This window comes from Camelus dromedarius, chromosome 8 (genome assembly GCF_036321535.1).
Source record: "Camelus dromedarius isolate mCamDro1 chromosome 8, mCamDro1.pat, whole genome shotgun sequence".
Lineage (NCBI taxonomy): Eukaryota > Metazoa > Chordata > Mammalia > Artiodactyla > Camelidae > Camelus > Camelus dromedarius.
Genome location: NC_087443.1, coordinates 21,144,561 through 21,167,898, shown reverse-complemented (window position 1 = coordinate 21,167,898; position 23,338 = coordinate 21,144,561). Strand labels below are relative to the sequence as shown.

Genomic DNA, 23,338 nt, shown 5'->3' with positions numbered 1-23,338 from the left:
TTTTCCCCACACCGCATAGCAGAGAGGGGCTAGGCTGACTTGCAGTTTCTTTGGGCTTGCGGACCTGTATCGAGGTAGCTAAGTTTGCAGGACCACCAGTATGTAGTCTGGCCCTGGGGTGGGCAATCTGCCAACTGCCAGAGTCAGCTGGGAAGGCACCTAGGCTGGGAAGGACCCCAGCCTCAGAGAGGGCACTGAGGATCCCTAATGGGGAGTAGAACTGGGGACCACATCCAGGACACTGACCTGAGAAGAAGCACAGGTGGAGTTCCCACATATAGGTAGGCATGAGGACAGAGAAATCACCCTCCCAAGATGATCTTGGGTCCATGAGCATGGGTCCACTCTGAGAGAGTTGTAAAGAAAAGTGGCATAATGGTGGCCCCATGTGTAAGGTCCTGAGAGCCCAGTTGAGGATGCTATACTTGGGGCCACACAGGGCTGCCGATGGGCCTGAAAAAGTGTCTGAAAACATCCCAGGTGGAGGCAGTGATGTTGAGTGTAACCAAGCTCCTGAGGTGGCCTCAAGCTGCTAGTGACAACTTGCAAACAAGTCTAAGAAGGTGGCACCCAAAATCCAACTGGTGAGGATGGATTTCAGGAGAGACAAAAAGGCAGCACTGGAGTGAGTTGCAAGGAGCTGCCGGTCAACATCCGGGGCTCTGGCCTGGAGACTCTGCCTGGTCTGGGACGGTACCAGTTGCTTGTGAAAACTCTGGGATGAATCAGGCTGCAGAGGGGGTTGGGAGACTGAAGACCAAGGAGTGAGGAAAGGCCAGAGTCTCAAGGGTGGCTCATTGGTAAGATGAGACTGAGGGCGGGAACCATCAGAGAGGTTGTGCTCGGTGTCTTGGGCCATGAGACTGCGGGCAGGATGCCAGGTGGCTTCATGGTGAAGGAGGCCTCCAGCCTACCCAGCACAGGGGCACAGCATGGGTGGTCCAACCCCCAGGCTCTGTGGTCAAGTGGCAGCAGGGCCTGGCTGGGAAGGAGGGTGGCCATAGACAGTGCTGACCACAGAGTGGAAGGTAATGGAATTGGCCAGCTGTAGCGGCCCCAGGACTGCCCACAAAAGTTACATCACCTCCCATCCCTTCCAGATACCCACACCAGTCAGACACTAACTACCCTTAGAGGAAAAGAAGGGCTAGTAAGATACCTTTCCCCAGCTAAGGTAGAGCTCAGATCCTTTCCATTAGAACTCAAGGGCCAAAGCCAGACAGGAGCTCAACCTTTACCCTGACCCACATTGCCCTTCTCAGCCTTTACTTTAAATGCCTGGAACTTTAGAGATGTTGCCTTGTTCTGGTCTTTAATTGTCAGCTTTGTTTTCCTCTCCAGAGTCTAAGTTCCCTGAAGGTAGAGACATGCCCTGGGATCCTTCTGTATTTCCCAAACTCAACTGAACTAGTCTGAAGTATGTGCTTTCCTGGGATCTAACTGGTGGGAAAACAGCTTAGAGAGCTGGTCCTGATCTTTCTTACTAGTTTTTTTTTTTTTTCAAATTCTAAGAAAATATATGCTCATTAAAAGTGATTTGGAAAAAAATATCAAAACAAATATATGTATGTATATACATGACTGGGACACTGTGCTGTACACCAGAAATCGACACATTGTAATTGACTGTACTTCAATAAAAACATAAAAATAAAATCAAAAAAGTAATTTGGAAACATAAAGTGATGGAAAGAGGACCAAAAATCACGATCAAAGTTTTCCAATCAAAATACTAATTTCCAAAAATTCAAACCATGTTCCACTTTGATACGGCTTCATGGGGCAGTGAGTGCCACACAGGCTAGTCTAGGGGAAGGTGTAATGGTTCTCCACGCTGATTCTCCAAGGGACGGGATCTGCCTGGTATCTTTGAGCAGATCCTTTGGGCAGTGCTATGGGTCTTTCGCACCTGCCTGGAATTCATTTGTAATCTCAGCCTGAACAACCCCAAGCTTAACTGTTTTTTCTGGTCTCTCTCTGGGACTTGCACCATCATGACTCTCAGCCAAATACAGAGGCTCAAGGGCGCAGACTCACGCTCATCTTTGCATGGTTCCCTCTCTATGAGACACAGACCTCTCGTCAGCCTGCCCTTGGAGAACAGGCCTTCTGTGCCACTGTCTTCCCTGGACCTTCTCCAAGTCTCTTGGATCCTTCTAGAAGTTGGGTAACCAGATCTGCAGGCAGCATCTTAGGATCAGACAAGCCATGGCTTGAAGGTAAGGGTCAAAGAGCCCTATACTGTGTCTTGCTGAGTGGTGACTCCACAGAGGACAACCACAAAACCAGTACATTTATATTGTTGTCCCTTTTTGGAGGGGAGTCCCTGATATGTTTAAAGACCCTAAAAGGCAACTAGAGAATCTATTCAAAGGGTTGGAAAATCAGAGTGTTACAGATTGAACTGTCTCCCCTCCAAATGCACCTGTTAAAGTTCTAAGCCCATTGCCTCCAGACTGCCCAGAGCAGGGACACAGCATTAGGAAACAGGGTCTTTACAGATGTAATTAAGATATAAGTTAAGGTGAGGTCATACTAGTAAGGTGGGCCTTTAATCCAGTATGACCAGTGTCCTTATAAGAAGAGGAGAAGAGACACAGAGACAGGTACCTGCACAGAGGAGAATGCCACGTGAAGACACAGACATGCAACGGAAAGGCGGTTGTGTGATGACAGAGGCAGAGGTTGGAGTTAAGCAGCTACAATTCAAGAAACACCAAGGACTTCCAGCAACCACCAGGAGCTAGGATCGAGAGCACGGCCCTGCTGACACCTGGGATTTGGACTTCTAGCCCCCAGAACTGTGAGAGAACACATTTCTGTAGCTAAGCTATTTGTTTGCGGTACTGTTATGGCAGCGTTTGCAAACTAACACACTGAGTGAATACAGTGCACTCCACAGACAGGAGGGGGTGTAGACATGAAGCGTAAAAGCTGAAGTGAATTGCAATAAACTTTATGACTGGGGTTGTCTGACGTCGTAAGCCTATAAAAACTATTCAAATTTAAACCATACAGATCTTTCACACATTCCCAAAATGTACCTTGAGCAGCTCTGATTGAAAAAAAAAAACCTAGCAATAGTAGCACATTAATTTTCTCAAATACAGTTTAGTCAGTTACAGACGGACATTACTGGGCTTTATCAGGGAGGACTGTTTTTGAACTCTAATCCAGAGTGTAAATATCGGCAGGTTTATTGCCACGTCCCCTTCCCAACCTAAAACCCTCGGAAGGAAAGTGCCAATCTCTGGCTATTCAGCAGAAATAAACTGTACATGGTTAATACTTAATCTAAGGCTTATCTTCTGGCAACTGTGTATCAACAGGACCATTTAGGAAAATGCAATGATACTTGGTCCTGTTTTCTGAAGGTTCTATCAAAAGAAACCTTATCTCAGCTTCTCATAGGATTAGTCAATAAGCTCTTATCTAGTGTTCAGGGTGAAAATTTGGGGAAAACCCTTGAATGACTTCATCAGATCTTAAATAACCTATAACCACTGGAAGCCACCCACCCCTATTTCAATTCAAACATCATTCACTCCTCCCATCTATTGAAAGCACTGCTGGGGAGGCAAGCTGCTGGTTTGCCAGATCCGGGACACTGCTGTCCTTAATGAAATGGAGAGTAAATAAAACTTCGCTTGACTGTGACATATCAAGGCATCATGGTATCTGCCAGCTTTTAAAAATGAGCAGAATATTAGAATGCCAGAGTTGAAAGGGATATAGTGGGTTGGTCATCTGGCCCCATTTGATCCCTCCTACCCCTTCTCAGAAAGTCAGGACCCCAGGCTAAAAACATACTGCGCAAATGAAGCAGGTGTCATGCCAGGTATGCCCCAGGGCTTCGATAAACTTGTCACCGGCCTCCACAGGGAAATCACAGCCGTGACACTTGGTGCTGAACAGATTGACGTAGTCTGAAAAGAAAGGCAGAGTAAGGAGCAGGCAGCCAGCCAGGCTGGGAGGAGCACCCCAGCCATATCAACCCAACGCCAGGACCCCCCCACCCCCATCACTGGGCCAGGGGGCAGTGGATGAAACCTAATTGGTTCCTTGTCATCTTGCAGACAGCATACTCAGTTACATGATTGCTTTTTTTTTTCCCCCCCAATGATTTGCACTAGTGTGGTGCAGATTCAGGCTTAGTCATCACCCTGTGTTGGTTTGATTCGCAAACACTTTCTGGAACTGTCATTAACTTTCTGCAGGGTGATTTTCTCCTCTGCCTGTCACCTCTTATGGCCCAAACAGACCGATCCCCAAAAAAGAAAAAACAATCCTATTTCCCAGCAGCTATGCTTATTTTGGAAGAGACAAAGCCCTTAACATTTTTAAGAGTTATAGAATGTTCTCTGCTTGGCCAGTCTTCTGTCATTGGGCATTTGTGTTGGTAATAAATTTTCAAGACTAGAATCAATATTTGAGCTACTTTGTTGGGACGTGTCCCCGTCCCCCGAGCCAGGGAGATAATAATACCAAATATTATTTACATAGTGCTTTACAGTTTGCCGTCCTCACACAGGTGGTATTATTTCCTAGCATCTCAATGTCAAGGTCTATGGAGTAGTTTTCTTTGTACTCCCAGTGGCACGCCTGGCACACAAGTCGGTACCCAACACACAGGAATCGGATGAATGAGTGAACCAGTGAATCAATGAATGGACTTAACCATTGCAAAAATCCCTCGGAGATTGAACTACAATTATTTTCGTTTTGTTTTGTTTTACTTTGTGGTTAATGAAACTGAGGTTCAAAGAGGCGAAGAGCCGAGCCAGAGCCACATGGCTCAGAGGCAGTGTTTCTTCTGCACTCTCTGTAGAAGTCCTCCAGACTCTTCTAGAAAAGATTGACGCCTTTTACAAAGCCTTCATTCCCCTAGAAGTGCACTTGTCTTGCCACAGCTCAGCCACAGTTGGCTTTTTCTAACAGCAATTTTCTGCTCAGATCTTGTAGACAGCCTGCCTGATCACTGTCTCAGACCACCTGCTGAAAGGCAGCATGCTGTGGGGGTTATGAACTTGGATTCTGAAGATAGAAAGGCCTGGGCTCAAATCCCACCTCTATCCAGGAATTGTTCAAATCTGGGGCGAGTGACCTAACTTCTCAGTGCCTCAACTTTCTCATCTTTATAATGGGAATAACTATACTACCTACCTCATGGGGTTGTTATACAGATTAAATAAGATAAGGTATGTGAAGTACTTGGCACAAATTCTCAAAGATTTTGTCTCTCATTTTGAATGTCTTTAAAATGATGAAAGGAGGGAAAGGAACATGATTTGAGCACCTACTATGTGCAGATCCAATATGAGGGCTTTTCTATGTTTCTTGTTTAATCGTCATGGCAGTTCTGTGACAAACTATTATTCTCATTTTAAATATGATGAACCTGGTTGTAGGGATTACTTCAAACAAGCAGTACAGAGCCTGCTGGACCCCAAAGTTCATCCTCTCTCTAGTTACCTATTTGCCATTGAGATTTGATAAGTTCTATCTCTTGCATATTTTTTCCAATGTATGGTTTCCCCTCTGGGGTTGAATTATAGTCTGTCACACAAATGCTCTTATATATACTGCAGTCCATCAATCTTGGTTCTGACAGTATATTTCATTTCTTCAGTAAGCAGAAATCTATCACCCCACCGGAACTAGGAAAACATCATCCTGCTTCTGTTAGAGGGTAACACCTGGTTTATGGTTCACTTGTGCTGTGCTGGAACGTACTGGTCTGGGGTGAGAAGCAGGGCTGTAGGCTAACTCACCTCCACTTGAGGCCAAGCCCTGCACCCCACTTCTGACTTCTCTCTCCTTCTGTCCAGTGGGTCTCCAGATGCCCAGGGTTCCCTCCTCCATCTTCATGCCTCTGTAGGAACCAGGTCCTGGGCTTGGAAAACCTTCCCCTACTTTTTCGAGCTGAATCTCTGGAGTCCCTAGGGCTGCCTTCCTTCTGGAAGACTTCATCCCCATCCCATCTGAGAGAGATGAGATAGACAGCCTTCCTGAGGGCTTCTCTCCCTCCCCATCCATCCATCCATCAATCCATCATCCCTTAACTGTTCATTTATGCACCAGCATATCAAAGGATGATGGGTTTGCTTGAGGTTTTTCAGGACAGAGACCCTCTCCTCTATGCTCAGCACCTTTCACAGGAACTGGTACATATTTGATAGATAAATGATGAATGGGCGAAGACATGTTTCAAAAAAGCTTATTAAATAGTGATTCCTTCTCCTATTGTGCAGCCTATGTTTTTTTCTTTCACAGATTAAGCTCTTATGATGGCTTGAATTTATTCCCGGAATATCTAGTCCTGTCCACTGATATATTTTTTGGTTTTACACTTGATTCTGTATAATCTGGAGAACTGTCACTTTGTTTCAAAATTTGGTATCACAGGTATGATCCTAATACATAAAAGAAAAGTTAGTATTTTTCCTCTTTTATCCTACAAATGTAGGGGAATGTAACCGGTATTAAACAAAGTTTGTGCAAGGGCCTTTCCCACAGGGAGAGTCATCTAGTTTCTCATTTATGTATCCTTCCTTTATTTCTCCTATTACGTTGACATAATTTTCTTTGACTAACTCTCTTATGCCCCAAGTTGAATTGATAACCCGTATTTAGTGGATTTTAATTGCTATTGTAAAAGGATTTCCATTGATCAAATCATAGATGCTCTGTGTTGAAAAAGGGCTTAGTGCTTTACTAGAACAGTGGTTCTCAAACTTTAGAATCATCTGAAAGGTTCATTAAAAAGCAGATTGCCAGGCCTCACCCCTCAGAGTTTCTGATTCAGCAGATCTGGGGTACAGCCTGAAGACCTGCATTTCTGTCAAGTTCCCAGGTGATGCCGATGCTGCTGGTCTTGGGACCACACTTAGTGACCCCCAAACCTAACTGACTGTCACAATCACTGGGTGGGGGTGGGGCACCCCATGAAATTCTGCTTCTGGAGGTCTGAGAACTTATCTTCTCTGTATCTTTAAAGTTCCCTGGGTGACAGTGATGCCCTGCCAGGCCTGGGCTCTGCTCAGGTGCACACCCATCTGTGAGAAGCTGACCCTCCAACCTCTTTTACTTGCATACAAGATACTATATATAAAAGCATCAGTGCATCACTGCAGCCAACTGAAATCTTTTTGAGTCTAGATCCTATCATTCTGTGTCTTCTTCCAAGCTGTTGCCAAAAATGATGACAAGGTTCTACAGTGAGATACCACCCCACACTCATTAGGATGGCTGCTATCAAAAACAAAACAAAACAAAACAAAACAAAACCAACCCAGGAAATAACAAGTACGGGCAAAGATATAGAGAAACTGGAGCACTTATACACTGTTGGTGGGATTGTAAAATGATGCAGCCACTATGGAAAACACAGAGGTTTGTGGAAGTTCCTTAAAAAATCAAAAATAAAACTATCATATGATCCAGCAATCCCATCTCTAGGCATACACCCAATAAAATTAAAAACACAGTCTTGAAGAGATATTTGCACACCCAGGTTCACAGCAGCATTATTCACAGTAGCTGAGAAGTGGGAGCAGTCCGGGTGTCCATCAACAGATGAGGAGATAAAGTGTGGTAGATTCATGAAATGGAATATTATTCAGCTTTACGAAAGAAAAGAGTCTTGTCATATGCTATAAACATGGATGAACCTTGAGGACATTATGCTAAGAGAAATAAGCCTGTCACAAAAAGATAAATATTGCATGATTCCACTTACATGAGGTTATCTAAAGTAGTCAAATTCATAGAAACAGAAAGTAGAATGGTGGCTGCCAGGGGCTGGGGGAAGAAGGGAAAAGGGGAGTTGTTTAAGTGGTATAAAGTTTCAGATTTACAAGATGAAAAAGTTCTCGAGATCTGTTTCACAATAATGTGAATGTACTTTCTACTGAACTGTACACTTAAAAATGATTATGATGGTAAATTTCATTTTTTTTAAACTTTTAAAAAAGTGTTTTTAATTTAAATTTTTAATTTTTTTTATCTTGGAGGCGAGGTAATTAGATTGATTGATTGATTGATTGATTAATGGAGGTACTGGGGGTTGAACCCAGGACCTTGTGCATGCTGAGCACGTGATCTACCACTGACCTATATACCCTTCCCCACAATGGTAAATTTTATTATTATTTTTTTTAAACCACAGTGACAAAGTCAGAACCAAGCTCAATGTCCCACAGTATAACACTGGGCACCTTCCTCCAGGCCTGACTCTGATATTTTATGTCCAGGGCAGGTTAACCAGCCAGGCTTGGCTTTACCTAACTACTGGATAATCTAGCTCTCCTTTCTTCACCTTGTTCATATCATTGTCACATTCAACAAGGGTACAAAATTTCTAGAGTTCTTTCTAAAATAAAAAGCAGTGTGTTATTTCTTTATTTAAAACATCTCAGTGATCCCCATTGCTTAAGGAAGTGGTTTCAAATGGTGCTCCTTGGAGAGATGTGAGTCCCCTGCACCACTACAGGGATGATGTACGTTGCCCACGCACTTCGGGCAGGTGTTCTGTCAAGAGCTCTGCACGCATGATCTCAGTTAATCCTCACAACAGCCTCTGATGGAGGTGAGTTAGGTGGGGAAGGACTCAGAAAGGGTAAGCGTCTTGTCCACGGTCACCCAGCCAGGAAGTGGGGCCCCTGTAGGCCTTAAGTCAGGGTCTCTCAGGGTGCCTAGGACTGAGGCTAAATCTGCTTTCTTGCTGTCTTCTCTGAACACTGCACCATTCCCTTCCTGGGTCTTCTTACTCAAAACATCATTTTTGAAAATCCTTGTTGGGGGGCTGCTATGGAGAGGAGCAGTGGTAATAGTGGAAATCTATCGTTCTTTCACAAGCCTCAGACACTGACTGTGTTTATCACAAATTATGAAAGTTACAATGCTCTTAGTTGATGAATAACAGCAATTTGTTTTTGGTACAACAGCACTTGTATGAATTACCAGTCATCCCCATTTGCTCATAAGGAGGGAAAGAGATGTATTATTCCCTCCCTTTTACAGATACAGAAACTGAGGTCAGAATGACTGAGTGACTTATTTAAAGTCACTTAGTGAATTTCAGAGCTGACAAGAGAATTCACCGGTACCTCAGAACCCAAGAAGTTTCTTTTATAATTTATGGTAGGGGAAGAAAAGTTTTATTTTGTTTTGCTTTTCCCCTTGAGGAATTAGAATGTTTTCTTCTTTCTGATTTTACAGTAAACTAACTTACTGTGTTTCTCTTTTTGCCCTCAAATTTGCTACCCAGTCACTGCAGCTCTGTTATTCTTCCTAATCAGCATGTTTGCTTTTCCCTCTTCGACTTGGTGCTGATTTGTTAGTTCTATGGTCTTAACTTTCATGTTTATGTTACCTTTGTTGGAACCTGCCTCAAATCCTTATCTGAAAGAGGCAGGCTATGACTAAAGGAGTGTGTGTGTGTGTGTGTGTGTGAGTGAGTGAGTGAACCAGCCACCACTCTCACAGCTGCCCACCTCTCTAACAGAATGCTTTGTCTTCAGAATTTACCATTTACTCCCAGTTTTAAGATAACATATAGCATTTTGAGGAGAGAGACAAACTGCAAATTCAGACAAGGAGATGACAGACTCTGAAGGAGGTCAAGGTCTGGTAAACATCACAGGATCTGGGAGGGGACTTGCATGTACTTGACAAGTTCGTACTTTCTCTGGTTTAATCTTCACCACAACTCTGTGAGGCAGGTGTCAATTTCCCCCTCTTACAGATGGGGAAAATGAGGCCCAAAGAAGTTGAGTAATTCACTCAGGGTTACAAAGCCAGCCCGAGGTGGAGCCTGGAACAGAACCTAAGACAATGGCCAGAGCCAAAGCCTCTTCCAACTAGACCTTGTGGTCTCCAAATCAAAATCACCTGAAAGCTTTCCCAAGTGGTCACAAGATGCTAACTTGAGGTCCACATTTTTGGTGCAGGGGAGTTAACAGAGATGGAATGTGTCAAAAAAAAAAAAAAAGAAGAAGAAGCTATAGACACTTCCCCACCACTACACACACACACCAGGAAAGTGTGATTCTCCTTTGGAGGCACGTGATGGTCCGATAAGGTGGACGTAGACAGGACTTCCCTGTATCTACCCGCTTCTCCCAGCCTGGGGCCTCACCACAGCACAGAGGTCCTACCTTTCTCACAGTAGGGCTCCCCATCTTCCATGTGGAAGAGGCTGTTCCCAAAGGGCTTCTTGCAGGCTGCGCAGACGAAGCAGGTGGTGTGCCACGTCTGTCTCAAGGCGTGCATCACTTCCTGGGGAAAGAGCCTCAGCTCAGCACAGAAAGGTCCAGGAGGGAGGACGCAGGCTTGACTTCCACACCAGGCACCGGCCACTCCTGGAACAACCCATTAGGGAGCAGGGCAGGAGAGCCTAGGAAGCGGGCCTGGGATGCGCCAAGGAAGGCTAGCGGGCGGCAGAGGAGGGGTTCCTACTTGTGGAGCATTTGCTGAGTGCCAGGTTCTGTGTGTGCTTGACTAAGCTGTGATGCTTAACTCTCCCATCAAAGCTGGGAGGCAGGTACAGCATGTTACCACCATTTTACCAAAGGGGCATTGAGGGTCAAAGCCACGTGCGGTTCAAGGCCACACGTAGGTGCATGGTGAGCTCAGGCTATGAAGTGATAACTTGCTTTGCAGAAGCTCTGCCACCACTTCAGGCTGTGTGGCCCAGGGATGTAATCACCTCTCGCTTCAAGTTCCCTTGCTCCCTAGTTCATTGGTGGCAAACCAACTCCCTTCTTGGACAGAAGTGGAGCTGTTCTGGGTCTGTTAGCATAGCAACTTCTTGGCTTCCAAATAGGACCCCACAACCTTGGTGGGGAGGAGAGGCTGGCTGGGAAAAAGACACAGGTCAGAGGAGAGGGATGCTGCCTACTGACCCCCATGATCTTGGTGCTGCACTTGGCACAGACCGGGGCAAAGAACTGCTCGTAACACCGCTCGCAGTAAACGTTGTTCTGCTCCTCCACGAAGCACACGTCTGCCAGGGAGCTCTTGCAGTAGGCACAGTTGAACTCTTCAGGGTGCCAGGAGCGGCCCATGGCTACCAGGAAGGGGCCCCTGGGGAAGCAGAGAAGAGTACCTCCTAAGGCAGCCCCCGAAGCATAAGACGAGACATTTCAAAACCCCCAACAATATTCATACTTTGACCCTATAACCATGCCTTTTGTGACTGTTCTAATGAAATAATGTGAAATTCAGATAAAGCTCCGTGGAAAAAGATTAATTCATTGTTGCATCACTTACAATAAAGAGAAACGGGGAAGGAACTCAAACATTCACTAGCAGGGGACTGGACAAGTATACCACGGAATAGCCATTCAGTTGACTACTGACAATTATGGCAGGAAGAACAATGACCATGGTGCTGATGGTGAACATTTATTAAGCACTTACTCTGCGCCAGGCACCATTCAAGAAGAAATTTGCATTTATTAACATATTTAATTCTGACAACAGTATCCATTTCCAGACAAGGAAACTGAGGCACACAGAACTTAAGTTGTTCAAGCCTATAGGGCTAGCACGGTAGACCCAGGACACAAAACTGGTTCTACTCCCTACACTATTGGTGGGAATGTAACTTGGTGCAGCCACTCTGGAAAACAGTATGGACATTCCTTAAAAAAACTAAAAGTAGAGTTACCATTTGATCCAGCAATCCCAGTCCTGGGCACATATCCAGATAAAACTCTAATTCAGAAAGATACACGCACTCCAGTGTTCATAGCAGCACTATTTACAATAGCCAAGACATGGAAGCAACTTAAATGTCCACAGACAGATGACTGGATACAGAAGTGGGGGTGTATATATACGATAGAATACTACTCAGCCATAAAAAGAGAATGAAATAATGCCATTTGCGGCAACGTGGACGGACCTAGAGATTATCATACTAAGTGAAGTAAGTCAGACAAACACAAATATAGAATCTAAAAAAATGACACAAATGAACTTATTTACAAAACAGAAACAGACTCACAGACATAGAAAACAAACTTATGGTTACCAAAGGGAGAAGGAGGGGAGGGATAAATTGGGAGTTTGGGATGAGCAGATACAAACAACTATATACAGAATAGATAAATAACAAGGTCCTACTGTATAGCACAGAAAACCATATTCAATAGGTTGTTATAATCTAGAATGAAAAAGAATATGAAAAAGAATATGTGTATGTATAACTGAATCACTATGCTGTACACCAGAAGCTAACACAACATTGTAAATCAACTATGCTTCAATTAAAAAAAAAACTGGTTCCAGAATAGTAGTCAGAACAATGGAACTGAAGAAACATTTTATATTTCAATTTTTCTGAATCTTCTAATTCTTCTCTAATGAGTATATGCTCCTCTAATGACACTTTATTTTTAAATAAAAGTATATTTTTCATCTATACAAACTCACCCCCTCACACACATGCCATACTATAAACATACTATATTCAAACAAACACCACCCGTGATCCTTGGCTTCTAAGCATGAAATGATGTCTTTTCCTTTTAGTGTGGCAAATGCTCACCAAAGCCCTCAGCAGCACGGGCCCATCTGAGGAAAGACCCAGAAGCAACCCTAAAGGAATGCTGGGTCAAATCTAGCACTGTCAGCCAGCTTGCGACATGTCCAATAAACCTCCCAACCAGGCCTGCAATTCCCAGAACCCGGCCTTAGCCCAAGGGGGCGGGGCTGGGAGCTTCACCCACTTACCTCATGGAATCCTCCCAGCTCCCCGGGGAAGTGGGTGTCACACAGATATGGAAGCGAAAGCTCAGAGAGGGTCAGACCAGATGTCGAGCCAGAGGGACTTGAGACAGCCCTGCATGCAGCCTTCTCCCCGACCCTGCGACCCTGCCCCTGCCCTCCACCCCCCACTGCCCTGCCAGCACCCCAGCACCTCAGCACCCCAGCGCAGAGGCACAGCTGGACCATACCGGATGACGTTGTTGCAGTGGCCACAGAGTGGAGTCCGGCTGCTGGCTGGGAAGCGTTCGGCCCTCTGGACGGTACCCCTGGCAAGGGGGGATACCTGGGGACCCGGTGGCGGTGGGTTGTAGGCAGGCGCCCCTCGGGGCAGGGTCTGCTTGCTGACGGAGGTGGTGCTCTTGCCAGGGGCAAACTTCTGAGAGAAGCTGTCGTCTGTCACCCACGGGGGGCGGCTGGCGGACTCCGCAGAGCCCCCCCCACTGTAGGGTGCAGGGTTATAGCTTGGGGCTGGCGAGGGGGTATAGGCTGGTGCTGGGGAGGGGGAGTAGGTGGGGGCAGGGGAGGGGGTGTAGGTGGGGGCAGGGGAGGGGGTGTAGGCGGGGGCAGAGGAAGGGGTGTAGGGGGTTGGACTGTAATTGGCCCCCAGAGATGGGCTGTAGGTAGATGCAGGCACTGCAAGCCAAAAATACCCCAAGAAAAATGTGTCAGGAATTCATTTCTGCCAACTTCTCCTGCCCCCATCCAGAGAACTGCTAAAGACGATGTCAATATTAGAGGAGCATAATTCCAACTTTTACAGGAGGCACATCCCTGAACTCCTTGACGGCCTGGATTTGAATTTGCAAGCAGGGAGCCAAGAGAGATAAAGAGCCACCAGAGCAGAGCCCTTGGGAGCTGGGACAGGGCCGGGAAGGGATGGAGCTATAAATATCCACAGCTGTGCGGGGTGGGGCTGGCCAGGCTTTGGCTGCCAGAGGCCTGCAGGAGACAGGCAGTGGGGGCAGGGGTGCCGGGCAAGGCTCATATCTGGATCCCCTGGGCCAGGAAGAGGGTGGGGGTGGGTCAGCATGGCCTTAACTAGAAGATGCTTTTGGTTGCACTCTGACCACTGATTTGACAGCTGAAATGCCTCAGTCGCATGCGTTTGCTGAACCTGGACCGAGTCCAGCCTTCAGGACAAAGCACGTGACTGGGCACTTAGTTTTTCAGGTTCAGGTTTCTGGTTTAGCTACAATTGTTTTCTTGAAAAACAGCTTGGTGTGATTTGTACTGAGGGGAAATTCCATCTTGGTTTGATTGGGGTGGTGGGTCTCGAGGAGTCATTCAGAGGGAACCTGGACAGAGATGCTAGGGTGACGGAGCCCAGGTCGAGCTGCTCCCTCAGCCTATGGCTGCCTCTGCGGGACCCATGCTCTCCCACACCACTTTGGTGGAAACTGAGTGTGACCAAGGAAGCCAGAGGATAGGAGGAGAACGCACTGCCCCGCTTCTGGAACGCCCCCTCCTCCAGCTCACTGAGAGCTGGAAACCTTTTTAGGGCAGCGCCACAAAGGACCATAGCAGCTGCCCACCCAAAGCTCTGAGAGGCCTGGACCCTCCAGACCCAGTTTCTAAGTTCTGCTGCCTCCCATTGCGAAGCCAGCAGGGCAGACCCAGCTGCGTCTGGCACACATAGTCCAGCTAGCCTCCCCTTCTAGGAAGAGAGGTTCCAGAAACCTCACCGCAGCTCAGTCTCCTTCTCTGGGAAGAGGCCTCATTCCTCCCATCCTAGGAAGCAGTCCAGGGCAGCCTCCCTCCCCATTCCTGAGTCTGGCCTGGTGAATGGACTATGCTGATGGGGGCTGAGACAGCCCCCACAGGCTCCAGCCTGGAAAGGAAGGTTGGTCTCAGGGCTGAAGTTCCCAGCCTGGCCTCTGGTCTCTCCCATCTGGTTCCCCTGGACTACTTTGGGTGGCCTGTGGCCTACTGCTCCAGCTCTGCACCCTCTGCTCTCAGATGACGGGCCCTTCAGAGCTAGGTAACATGGAGACCCAGTGCTGGGAATGGGTAGAGACCAGGCCTGTGTTATTGAAAGCAGAAGGAGTAAAACCCTCCACAGCCCTGCCCCGGAGCCATCCCAGGAGTGAGGCTGGCTTCCAGAAGTAAAACCTTCTCCATAAGGAATCCTCTTCCCACTTACTAAGAAGGTAGACTAGGCATATAACAGGTCATCTGGGTTAGTCTCCTTTACAGCTGAGGTCACTGAGGCTCAGACAGAGCCAGTAAGTGGCAGAGTGAGTCTCCAAAACCATTCTTTCTGCTACCCTAAGCTGTCTCTATAAAAAACATGAATCCCATTTCCAGAAAATTTTGGTGCACGGTGTTATGGAGGAGTAGCTGTCAGCCTGGAGGAGGCCGGGTGCTCTGGCATGCAGCATGGCCACCAAGAGCCCTGGGTTCAGATCCCAGCTCTACTACATCCTGACTGTGTGTCCGTGCGCAAGTTCCTTAACATGTCTAGGCCTGAATTTCCTTGCCTAAAAATGGCAATAATAATTCTTGGTACCTCATGGGATTGTTATGAGGATTAAGGGAGGGAGATAAGAACTATAAAAGCTTAGCCTAGTACCTAGCACTGTGCATGGGTCACTAAGTGTTAGTGAGGATGGTGAGGATAGGGACTCTGGTGTCCAGATGAACTGTCAGCTCATCTCACAGCATGATGGTCACCTGGGGGAGTCTGGCCCAGGGAGACTGTGGGATGTGGGGGGTAGGAGATATGACATCCTGAGATCAGATAACCTGGGACTGAGTCTGCTCACCAGTGGTGGTATGTATGACACCCCTGCCTGCCTCACAGGGTGGGGACCTACTGGAGTGACATGTTGTGCACACTCTGTAAACTTGTGAAGCCCGTATTTGAAGTATAGTCACCCTCCCTAACAACCTTGCATAGCTCCCAAGGGCCTGAAGCAGAGGGTCTCACAATGCTAGGGGCAGGGGTGATGTGGGGAATGCCAGCAGGGAGGGGATGGGGGGAGAGATGATCCAGCAGAACTTCAGAGCAGCTTCATTCCTCTCTGTTATGTATAATAGGGTTCTGGGCAAGCTTTTATTTCCTATTTAAAGTGGGGGATCTCGGCTAAAAGGGATTAATCCTGTGTGGTCCAATACATAGCCCTATGTGGCCATTAAGCACCTGAAATGTGGCAGTCTGAACTGAGACTCCCTATAGGATAAAATACACACCAGGTTTTGAAGACAATACAAGAAAGTAAAATGTCTCATTAAGAAGAATTTTATGTTGATTAAATACTGAAATGATTATTGAGTTAAAAAATATATTAATTTCACCTGCTCCTTTTTACTGTTTTAAAAATATGGCTACTAGAAAATGTCTTGTTACTGGACAGTGCTGTCCTATTCAGAACAACAGTTACCAACTACAGACTGCTTCCCCATGCCAGGCCCTTTATACACATTATTTCATGTAATACTGGCTACAATCCAATGAGGCAGAAAATATTTTCAAGTCCATTTTACCCATGAGGAATTGAGACTTGAAGAGCTTAAGTGACTACCTCAGAGTTAGGGAGCTAGTGAACAACCTAGCTGAAACTGGAGCTCAGGCAGCAAGCTGGCTTCAACTCCAGATCTCCTGCTTAAGCACTCTCTAGGCAGCAAAACAGGCTTTAGCACGCCCCTTCCAAATCGGGCCCTTGCCCACTTTTCCAGCTTCCCTCCAGCAACACTAACCCTACTCCCTCTGCCTGGCAGCCATTCTCTTCCCTCCTCTGGACGGCCTTCCAGACTCCATGATCCACCCCTCTCTTCTAAACTCCTACAACACGAAGTTTTCCAGCAGGTCAGAGGCACGCGGGCATCTGGGCTGTGGGTGGGCTGCTTCCTTGCCCAGGGCTAGGGCCTTCCCTCCCTGGAGGGCTCCCCTCGGCCACCTCGTCCCGCGTGAGGACGGGGTGGGGGGCGCAGGGAGCAGCTGCTCCTCAGTCCCTTCCTTTTGCGCCCTTCAGCCCGGCTGGCCGCGCCACCTTCGACGTGCCAGGATTGAGACTTGACATCCCATCTCGGAGCCCGCGGCTGTTGCTATTTCTGCCTGACGGAATGAAGCCCGTCCAAATTAGAAGGTGATATTTCATCTCTAATTGGCAAGTTCAAAAGGCCCCTATCGCACTCGGTGGCTCGGGAATGTGTAATTAAACAAGGTGATTTCTGACTCATTCCAGGTCGGGCCCAGCTCCCGCGAGCGCCCGGCCCCCGCCCGGCCGGCGGGTCGACGTGGCCTCCCCCGATCCTCCCCGGGCCCCGCCGCCCACGGCCCCCTCCCGGGCCCCAGGTGCTACGGGGAGCGGCCGCCCAGCCTCCGCGCCGGCGATAAGATCCGGGCTGCGAACGCCGCTCTCGGCCTGGAGGAGCTCCCACGGGGAGCTCCCGCTCCGCACACGGGCTCCCTGCCCTCCCCGGGTCCCGGGGTCGGCTGAGGATAGGAGGGGAGGGGGCCCGGGCCCACGATCCCCATTTCTCCCCGGGCCGCCCGCCAGCCGCCCCGGGCCCCCAACCCCAGGAGAGGGGGCGGAGGCAGGCCGGCTCCAGCGCGCGCCCTCCCGGCCGCCTCCTTCCCTCCAGGCAGGAATGAGTTAACGTCTGCACGGTCTGGGAACTCGGCGGGGGCCCACGATCCCGGGGCTCCGGCACGTCTCGCCTGTCAGGGCTCCAGCCCCGGAAGAAGGAGGAGAAGGGCGCCGGGTCGGCCCCGAGATGCGCGGCCCAGGAGCCCTGCCGCCCCCTGGCGGGCCTGCCGAGGAAAGCCGGCGGCCGCGGCGGGGGCGCCGAAGCCCGGGGCCCGCCCCGGAAGATGCCCAGAAGGACCCGTCTGGGAGGGAGAGCCCGTGTAGGCGCGGAAATGCCCTCCCTGCGCCCCCACAGAGCCTCACTCCACCCGCCGCTACTCATCCAGACTCCTTTCCACCATCCCTCCTGTGTTCCTTAACCCCGCAGGGCAGCTTCCTCTAGCTCCATATAAGATTTTCACCATTGCAGACCGCTGCAAATTGCTCCCTAATCCTGCGGATTTTTAATCTCAGAATTTGTGTACCTGCCTCTGAAAGGACAGAGAAGGGCACCTCCTGTGTGCCAAGCACTCTGCTGGATGCTTCATTTCATCCCCAGAGCATCAGGTGTACATAGCATCATGCCTATTTTTCAAATGAGGAAGTTCAGGCCCGGGAGATGAAGTTCTTTGCCTTAGACAGCAGAATGGGCCCTGGCACGGGAGTCTGATGTTAAAGCCAGTTCTTCCACCCACACTCAACGCTACTGTCAGAGTTTTATAAAACAGAGGGCTGCCCTATACATCAAGTCAGCTCCCCGGAGCAAGGGCCTTCCTGCCTCAGTCCCTGTCTTAGCTTCATTGAGGTTCACATCTGGGAGAAGGTGGGGTGTACGCCAGCCTGAGAATTGCCTTTGAGCTCTGGGGAGAGGCCCAATTCTGCCTAGGGAAAAGGGGACCCTAGGCATGATGAGAATGGGGTCTAGAGAAATGGAAGAGACAGCCAGTGAGCCCAGCCACCGGCAGCCCCTGTGCAGGCCCCTCTTTTACTTGTCACATGCTCTCCATGCCTCTAGTTAGCCTCAGCTGAGGAGACCGAAGACCATACAGGTGAGCAGCTTGCTCAACGTCACAACATGATGCAGTAGGTCTGTCCGAAGCCCGTGGCATTTTGTTATAGCTGTCTGTCCTCTGGCTTGAACCAGATCCAGACTCCTGGAGGAACAAGCCCCTCTGCTTTAAACCCTCTCTTCCTCACTAGGAACTTGGAAATCCCCAGGAGGAATGCCCTCTTCCTGGAAGCTGGGAGGCTCCATCCTTGCCTGGCACTGCCCACCTGTTTCCCCAGGGCCAGAGGCAGCTTCCATGGGATTCTGACCCACAGCTGGAGGAAGGAGGGCTGAACCTCATTAACACAGCCTCATTAACCACCATCCTTCAGGGGATGTGGCCTTGCAGCTGACCCCTGGAGCCCGCCGCCAGCCTAAACAGCCTCCCCTCCCTCTGCCTCTCACCTGGCTGGTAGACAGAAGGCCGGATGCTGGCAGTAGTGACAACCCGGGGCTTGGGTGCAGGGGCAACTGGGGCCTCACTGTACGTATGGGCAGCAGATGCTGGAGAAGCCTGGGGCCTGGAACCAAGGGGGAAAGAGTTAGAGTTAGCAGCGAGAAGGACAGCCCTACCTGGGCCCTGGGGCCTGGAGCAAGTTGGCTCCCCGATCTTTAAGGAACTTTTGGAAGGAGGAAACCTGACAAAGATGTCCCTGGAGGAGCTCCCGGAGGCTGTGAAGGGAAGACCAAGGAGGTCTTAGAGGGGAGGAAGCTGCTCCTTAGGTGCTGAGTCTTGCTGAGTCTGGTTAGAGCAGCAGAGACAACTTGAGAAATACTGCCCACTGCTGGTGCCACCGCCTTAGGACAGAAGGAGGAAAGCCACCGGCCAGCCAGGAGGATGCCTGGAAAACCCTTTACCCCCTGGGGAGAGCACCCCACCCTCCCACTGTGGGGCTCAGGGGGCAGAGGCAGGAGAGAGGAGAGATGGAGATGATCTGAGCTACCCTACTCCCTCCACCTCCTGACCTTCAGGAGCACCTCACAGCCTCAGACCACCTGGCCCCTCCCCACCCTCTCTATTGTTGCCTGGAGGGAGCTGCGCAGTCTCAGGTTTGGGGCAAGAGTCCTCCAGGGCGGGGTCATGGGAAGCCAGGGTTCCCCCACCCCCGCCCCATCAACCGCCCCTCCCCGCAGACTTCTCTTCCCTATAGAATTCCTATTGCCTTCCTCCCACTGGGTTAGCTGCCAAGAGGCCTAAAGCAGCCTTTTTCCCACTTGTGACCCAGAGACCATGGGACCAAAGAGATGGGAAAAAATGTCCCAGTTCATGGCCTCAGGAAATGCTGTGCTTGGCCTCTCCTCTTAGACGGCTGAATGCTCCAAGAACTCCTGCAGTTAAGCAGCTTGTTACACTTTGTCAGATCCAGTGCTTCCCAATTCCATTTGTCTGTGAAACCCCTTTGCTTTTTTTCATTTAAAACTAATGAATATCCTGTTGATTCTTATTTTGTGGTTGGCTTTATTCCTTTGATAACTATATAAGTTTAAAAAGCTAAAGCTCTTTAACTGTTCTTAGAAACAATGATCAGTACATATATGTAAAGTAAAAAAAAGCACAGTGTATCGTATATATATATATACATATTTACATGCAATATATTGTATACATGCAGTCAAATTGTAACAATTCTACCTAATAAAACTGAAAAAAAAAAAGCTAACAAATACTTTACAAAACACGTCCCTGGTTTCTCCCTGCATCTTTCAGATCCTAATGGGGGCGACATGGCCACACCCAGAGCAAATGGGGCATTGATGGGGGTGCTGGAGAAGTGAGCCCCTGGCAGCCCATGGCTTCCTGCCTTCCTTCCACCTGTTGCTCACAGGCTCAGGGCCTGCCCATCTCTGCTGGGCAGAGTCAGAGGATAAGGGAGTCTATTCCTCTCTAGGGCTCTGGGAGGAGGTGGCCCTGAGCTAAGAACCCACTGCCAGGCTCCTAAGGGGATCCAGAGGGGCCTGTGGTGCTGCCTCAGTCAATTAGAGGTAGAATGAGCCTCAAAGAGCCAGTGTCCCAGAACTGGGGGCGGTGTGCAGACTTGCCCTGCCAAGTTGCCTTGTTTCTGGATGAGTGAGGACATTGTCTCCCTTCCCTGGGCCTGCCTGCCCTTCTCTGACATGCCTCTGTTAAGACCAATGGAGCAGGAGCCTTCGTGGAAGAGAAAGAGGCTGTGTCCAAGGGGTGCCCAGCTTCCACTGTGGTGGGAGAAGGCCAGGGGTCAGTGGGTCTTAACCAGACTCTCCCACCAGTGGAGGATGCTCTCCCAGCATCCCAGGAGCCATGGGTCCTGTGTCAGGGATTGGTGCTGGGGGAACAAGCAGAGGCTTAAGATATCCATCAAGGATTCTGGGGCCACATGCTCAGTGTCCATTTACCTCCCATTGGCTCCCTCCAGCTCCATCCCAGCCCGTGTGCATGGAGGGAGGTGGCTGGGCCCAGAGTGTGGTCCCCTGACTCCTTCTGCTCTAGCCTGATGCTGGGAGCCCTCCAGGCCCTTCTCCGACCTCCATTCAGGCCTCACACCTCTTTGCAAGGTGAAGCAAAGGAAGGGTTTGCCCTGCTGAGGGAGCCCTGGGGGTCCCAGGACATGGAGGCCTGGAGCATAGTGCTGGGGCAGGACTGGGGCCCTGGGGATGAGGCAAGACCATCCACAGGGACCCCATCCTCTCAAGCCCCCACTTCAAACCAGGGAGGTATCTTCCCACTGGACAAGAGGGACATTTCTTACCCCGCTCAAAGTTTCTTTGTTGTGCCAGGAGCAAGGCCCTTACCTGAAGGGATTCTGGGGTGCAGAAGGGAAGCAGCTTGCTAAATGTCCCCAGGAAGGGGGATGTGACGACCCCTGGAAGCCATGGCCGGGCTCACCCTTGGTGGTTGAGTTGAGCTGGGGAAAGGCTGGGCCTGGCACCACCTGGGTCACTGTGAAGCCTGGGGGTAGGTGCGAGGCACACAGGCCACTCTGTTCACCCTTCCTCTGCCTCAGGCTGCCCCAGGGAACTATGCACCCTGACCCAGAGGTGTGTCCTCTCCAGCAAAACCCTGGGAAGGGAGTGTGGGAGACTGGGAAAGCTGGCTCTGACCCTGAACACCAACTTGGCAGCTGGGCCTGCCCGGCCTGTTACACTACCTGGCTGCTCCAGAATGACCTGTCCAGCCCATCCCCTCTGCCTCCCCGCACCTCCCCGTACCCTTTTCAACACCGCCTCCCCTGCCTTTGCTGAGTATCCAGGAGGGCAGGCAGGAGTGCAGTGACTTGCAGTACTTGAGAGCATTTTATGTGCTAGGTGTTTTAGGTCCACTTTTTCTATCCCGACCCTATAAAAGAGTCATTGCATTCACCATCTTTACAGGTGAGGAAACTGAGATTCAGAGGAATGAAGTCACTTTCTGAAGGTTACAGACAGTAAGTGGTAGAGTGGAGATGTCAGTCCCACTCCACCAGGTGCCTCCGGAGGTAGCATGCTTCTCCATCAGGAGAAGGGGGTTGGGGGGCTATAGCTCAGTGGTAGAGTGTGTGCATGAGGTCCTGGGTTCAATCCCCAGTACCGCCATCAAAAAAATAAATATACCTAATTACCCAACCCCCCAAAGTTTTCTTAAATGTTTATTAAAAAAAAGAGAGAGAGAGAGAGAGAGAGGAGAGGGTAAGGGACGAGGGCAAGGTAGTTCCTAAATATCTGACTAAATCTGACCTACCTTCAGTGCCCAGGTCAACACTCCCTCCTCCATGGAGGCTTCCTTGATTTCCTTTCCTGCAGTCCCAGCTCCCGGAACACAGGCTTTCCACACAGCCTCCCTTTGTTACCTAACTTTGTGTGTGTGTGTGTGTGTGTGTGTGTGAGACTTTACCCCTTTGCCTAGAGCATGTGCCCCAGGGGCAGGGTGACACCTCTGCCTCTGTCCTCAATCACACTGTGCACTTCCCTGAAATGCACTCCCCCCCCCCCCCCGCTTCCCTTTCATGCTCAGCACCAAGCAGTGCTTTCTCAGGACCCTGGGGCCCTAATCACCTTGCATGGGCCTTTCTGAGGGCCGGACACAGCTGCCGACAGATGGGCCCAGGGGAGGCCTCTCCTGCCTCCCTTTCCCGCCGTCAGGGCGGGCACCTGTGGGCCAGTTACCTTGGACTGTCCGCACGGCTTGAGGCAGGGGCTGTGACAGAGGCGGTGGCAGCATGGGCAGCGGCTGTGGCCAGGGGTGGCGAGGCTGTGCTGGGAGAGGCAGCAGCAGGCGGCTGGGCAGAAGCGGGCAGCGGGGTGGCGGCCTGGCTGGTGCACACTGGAGCATGCTCAATAGGGGTGCTGATGAGGCGGACCGAGAAAGATAACAGGTCAAGGGCGCCCCTTCGCAGCAGGGCGGTGGCTGCAGCAGAGGCGGGCTGGGTGGAAGGTACCAGCCTTACTGCAAACAGAGCAGGATCTTCCAGAAGGCCTGTCCCCAGGCTCAGGCAAAGAGCACCAACCTCTACCCTTGGAGCCCAAGAAGGAAAGGCTCAGACCACAGAGAGGATCACAAGTCACATCAAAAATATTCTCAAGCCTCGTGAGATTCCCCCACCGCCCTCGCCCCACCCATTTTTGTGTATTTCCTAATTTGTCTTTCTCAATGTGCATTATAAAAACACAGTGTGGTCAAAAAATAGACTGAATTATCCACCAAGGTTTCTCCCCCATCCTGTTTTTCTTTCTTTCACCCTTTCCCATTTAGTCTGGGGCATGCATTGTCTTTGAGAAGGCATGATACAATGGAAAAAGCAGAGGTAAGATATTTTGTTGTCAAGGGCTTAAGCTCTGGAGTTGTGAGAGCCTTTAAGGCTGCAAAGGACTCAAGGCACAGATGGTACACTTGGAAGATGGGTGCAATCTACCATGCCAGGCAGATCAAGGTTATCTGGACCAAAGAGGGGGCAGCGTGGCATGGGGGATTCAAGAGTAGAGGCAGCTGTGTCCC

The 23,338-nt window shown here is 49.7% G+C and overlaps 1 protein-coding gene across 5 annotated transcripts in view; it reads right to left on the bottom strand.

The window, feature by feature from the left end:
• LDB3 (LIM domain binding 3) overlaps positions 1 to 23,338 on the bottom strand; it is a 63,616-nt gene that overhangs the window by 4,353 nt on the left and 35,925 nt on the right. For 4 of the 5 annotated variants that reach the window (XM_064487960.1, XM_064487964.1, XM_064487959.1 and 1 more), the window contains 6 exons: positions 22,510 to 22,689; positions 18,796 to 18,911; positions 12,963 to 13,407; positions 10,905 to 11,085; positions 10,158 to 10,278; positions 3,811 to 3,926 (listed from right to left, as the gene is read on the bottom strand). In XM_064487960.1, coding sequence (XP_064344030.1) covers positions 3,811 to 3,926; positions 10,158 to 10,278; positions 10,905 to 11,085; positions 12,963 to 13,407; positions 18,796 to 18,911; positions 22,510 to 22,689 — 1,159 coding nt within the window. The remainder of the gene's footprint in view (positions 1 to 3,810; positions 3,927 to 10,157; positions 10,279 to 10,904; positions 11,086 to 12,962; positions 13,408 to 18,795; positions 18,912 to 22,509; positions 22,690 to 23,338) is intronic. The other variant, XM_064487961.1, reaches the window with a different exon arrangement.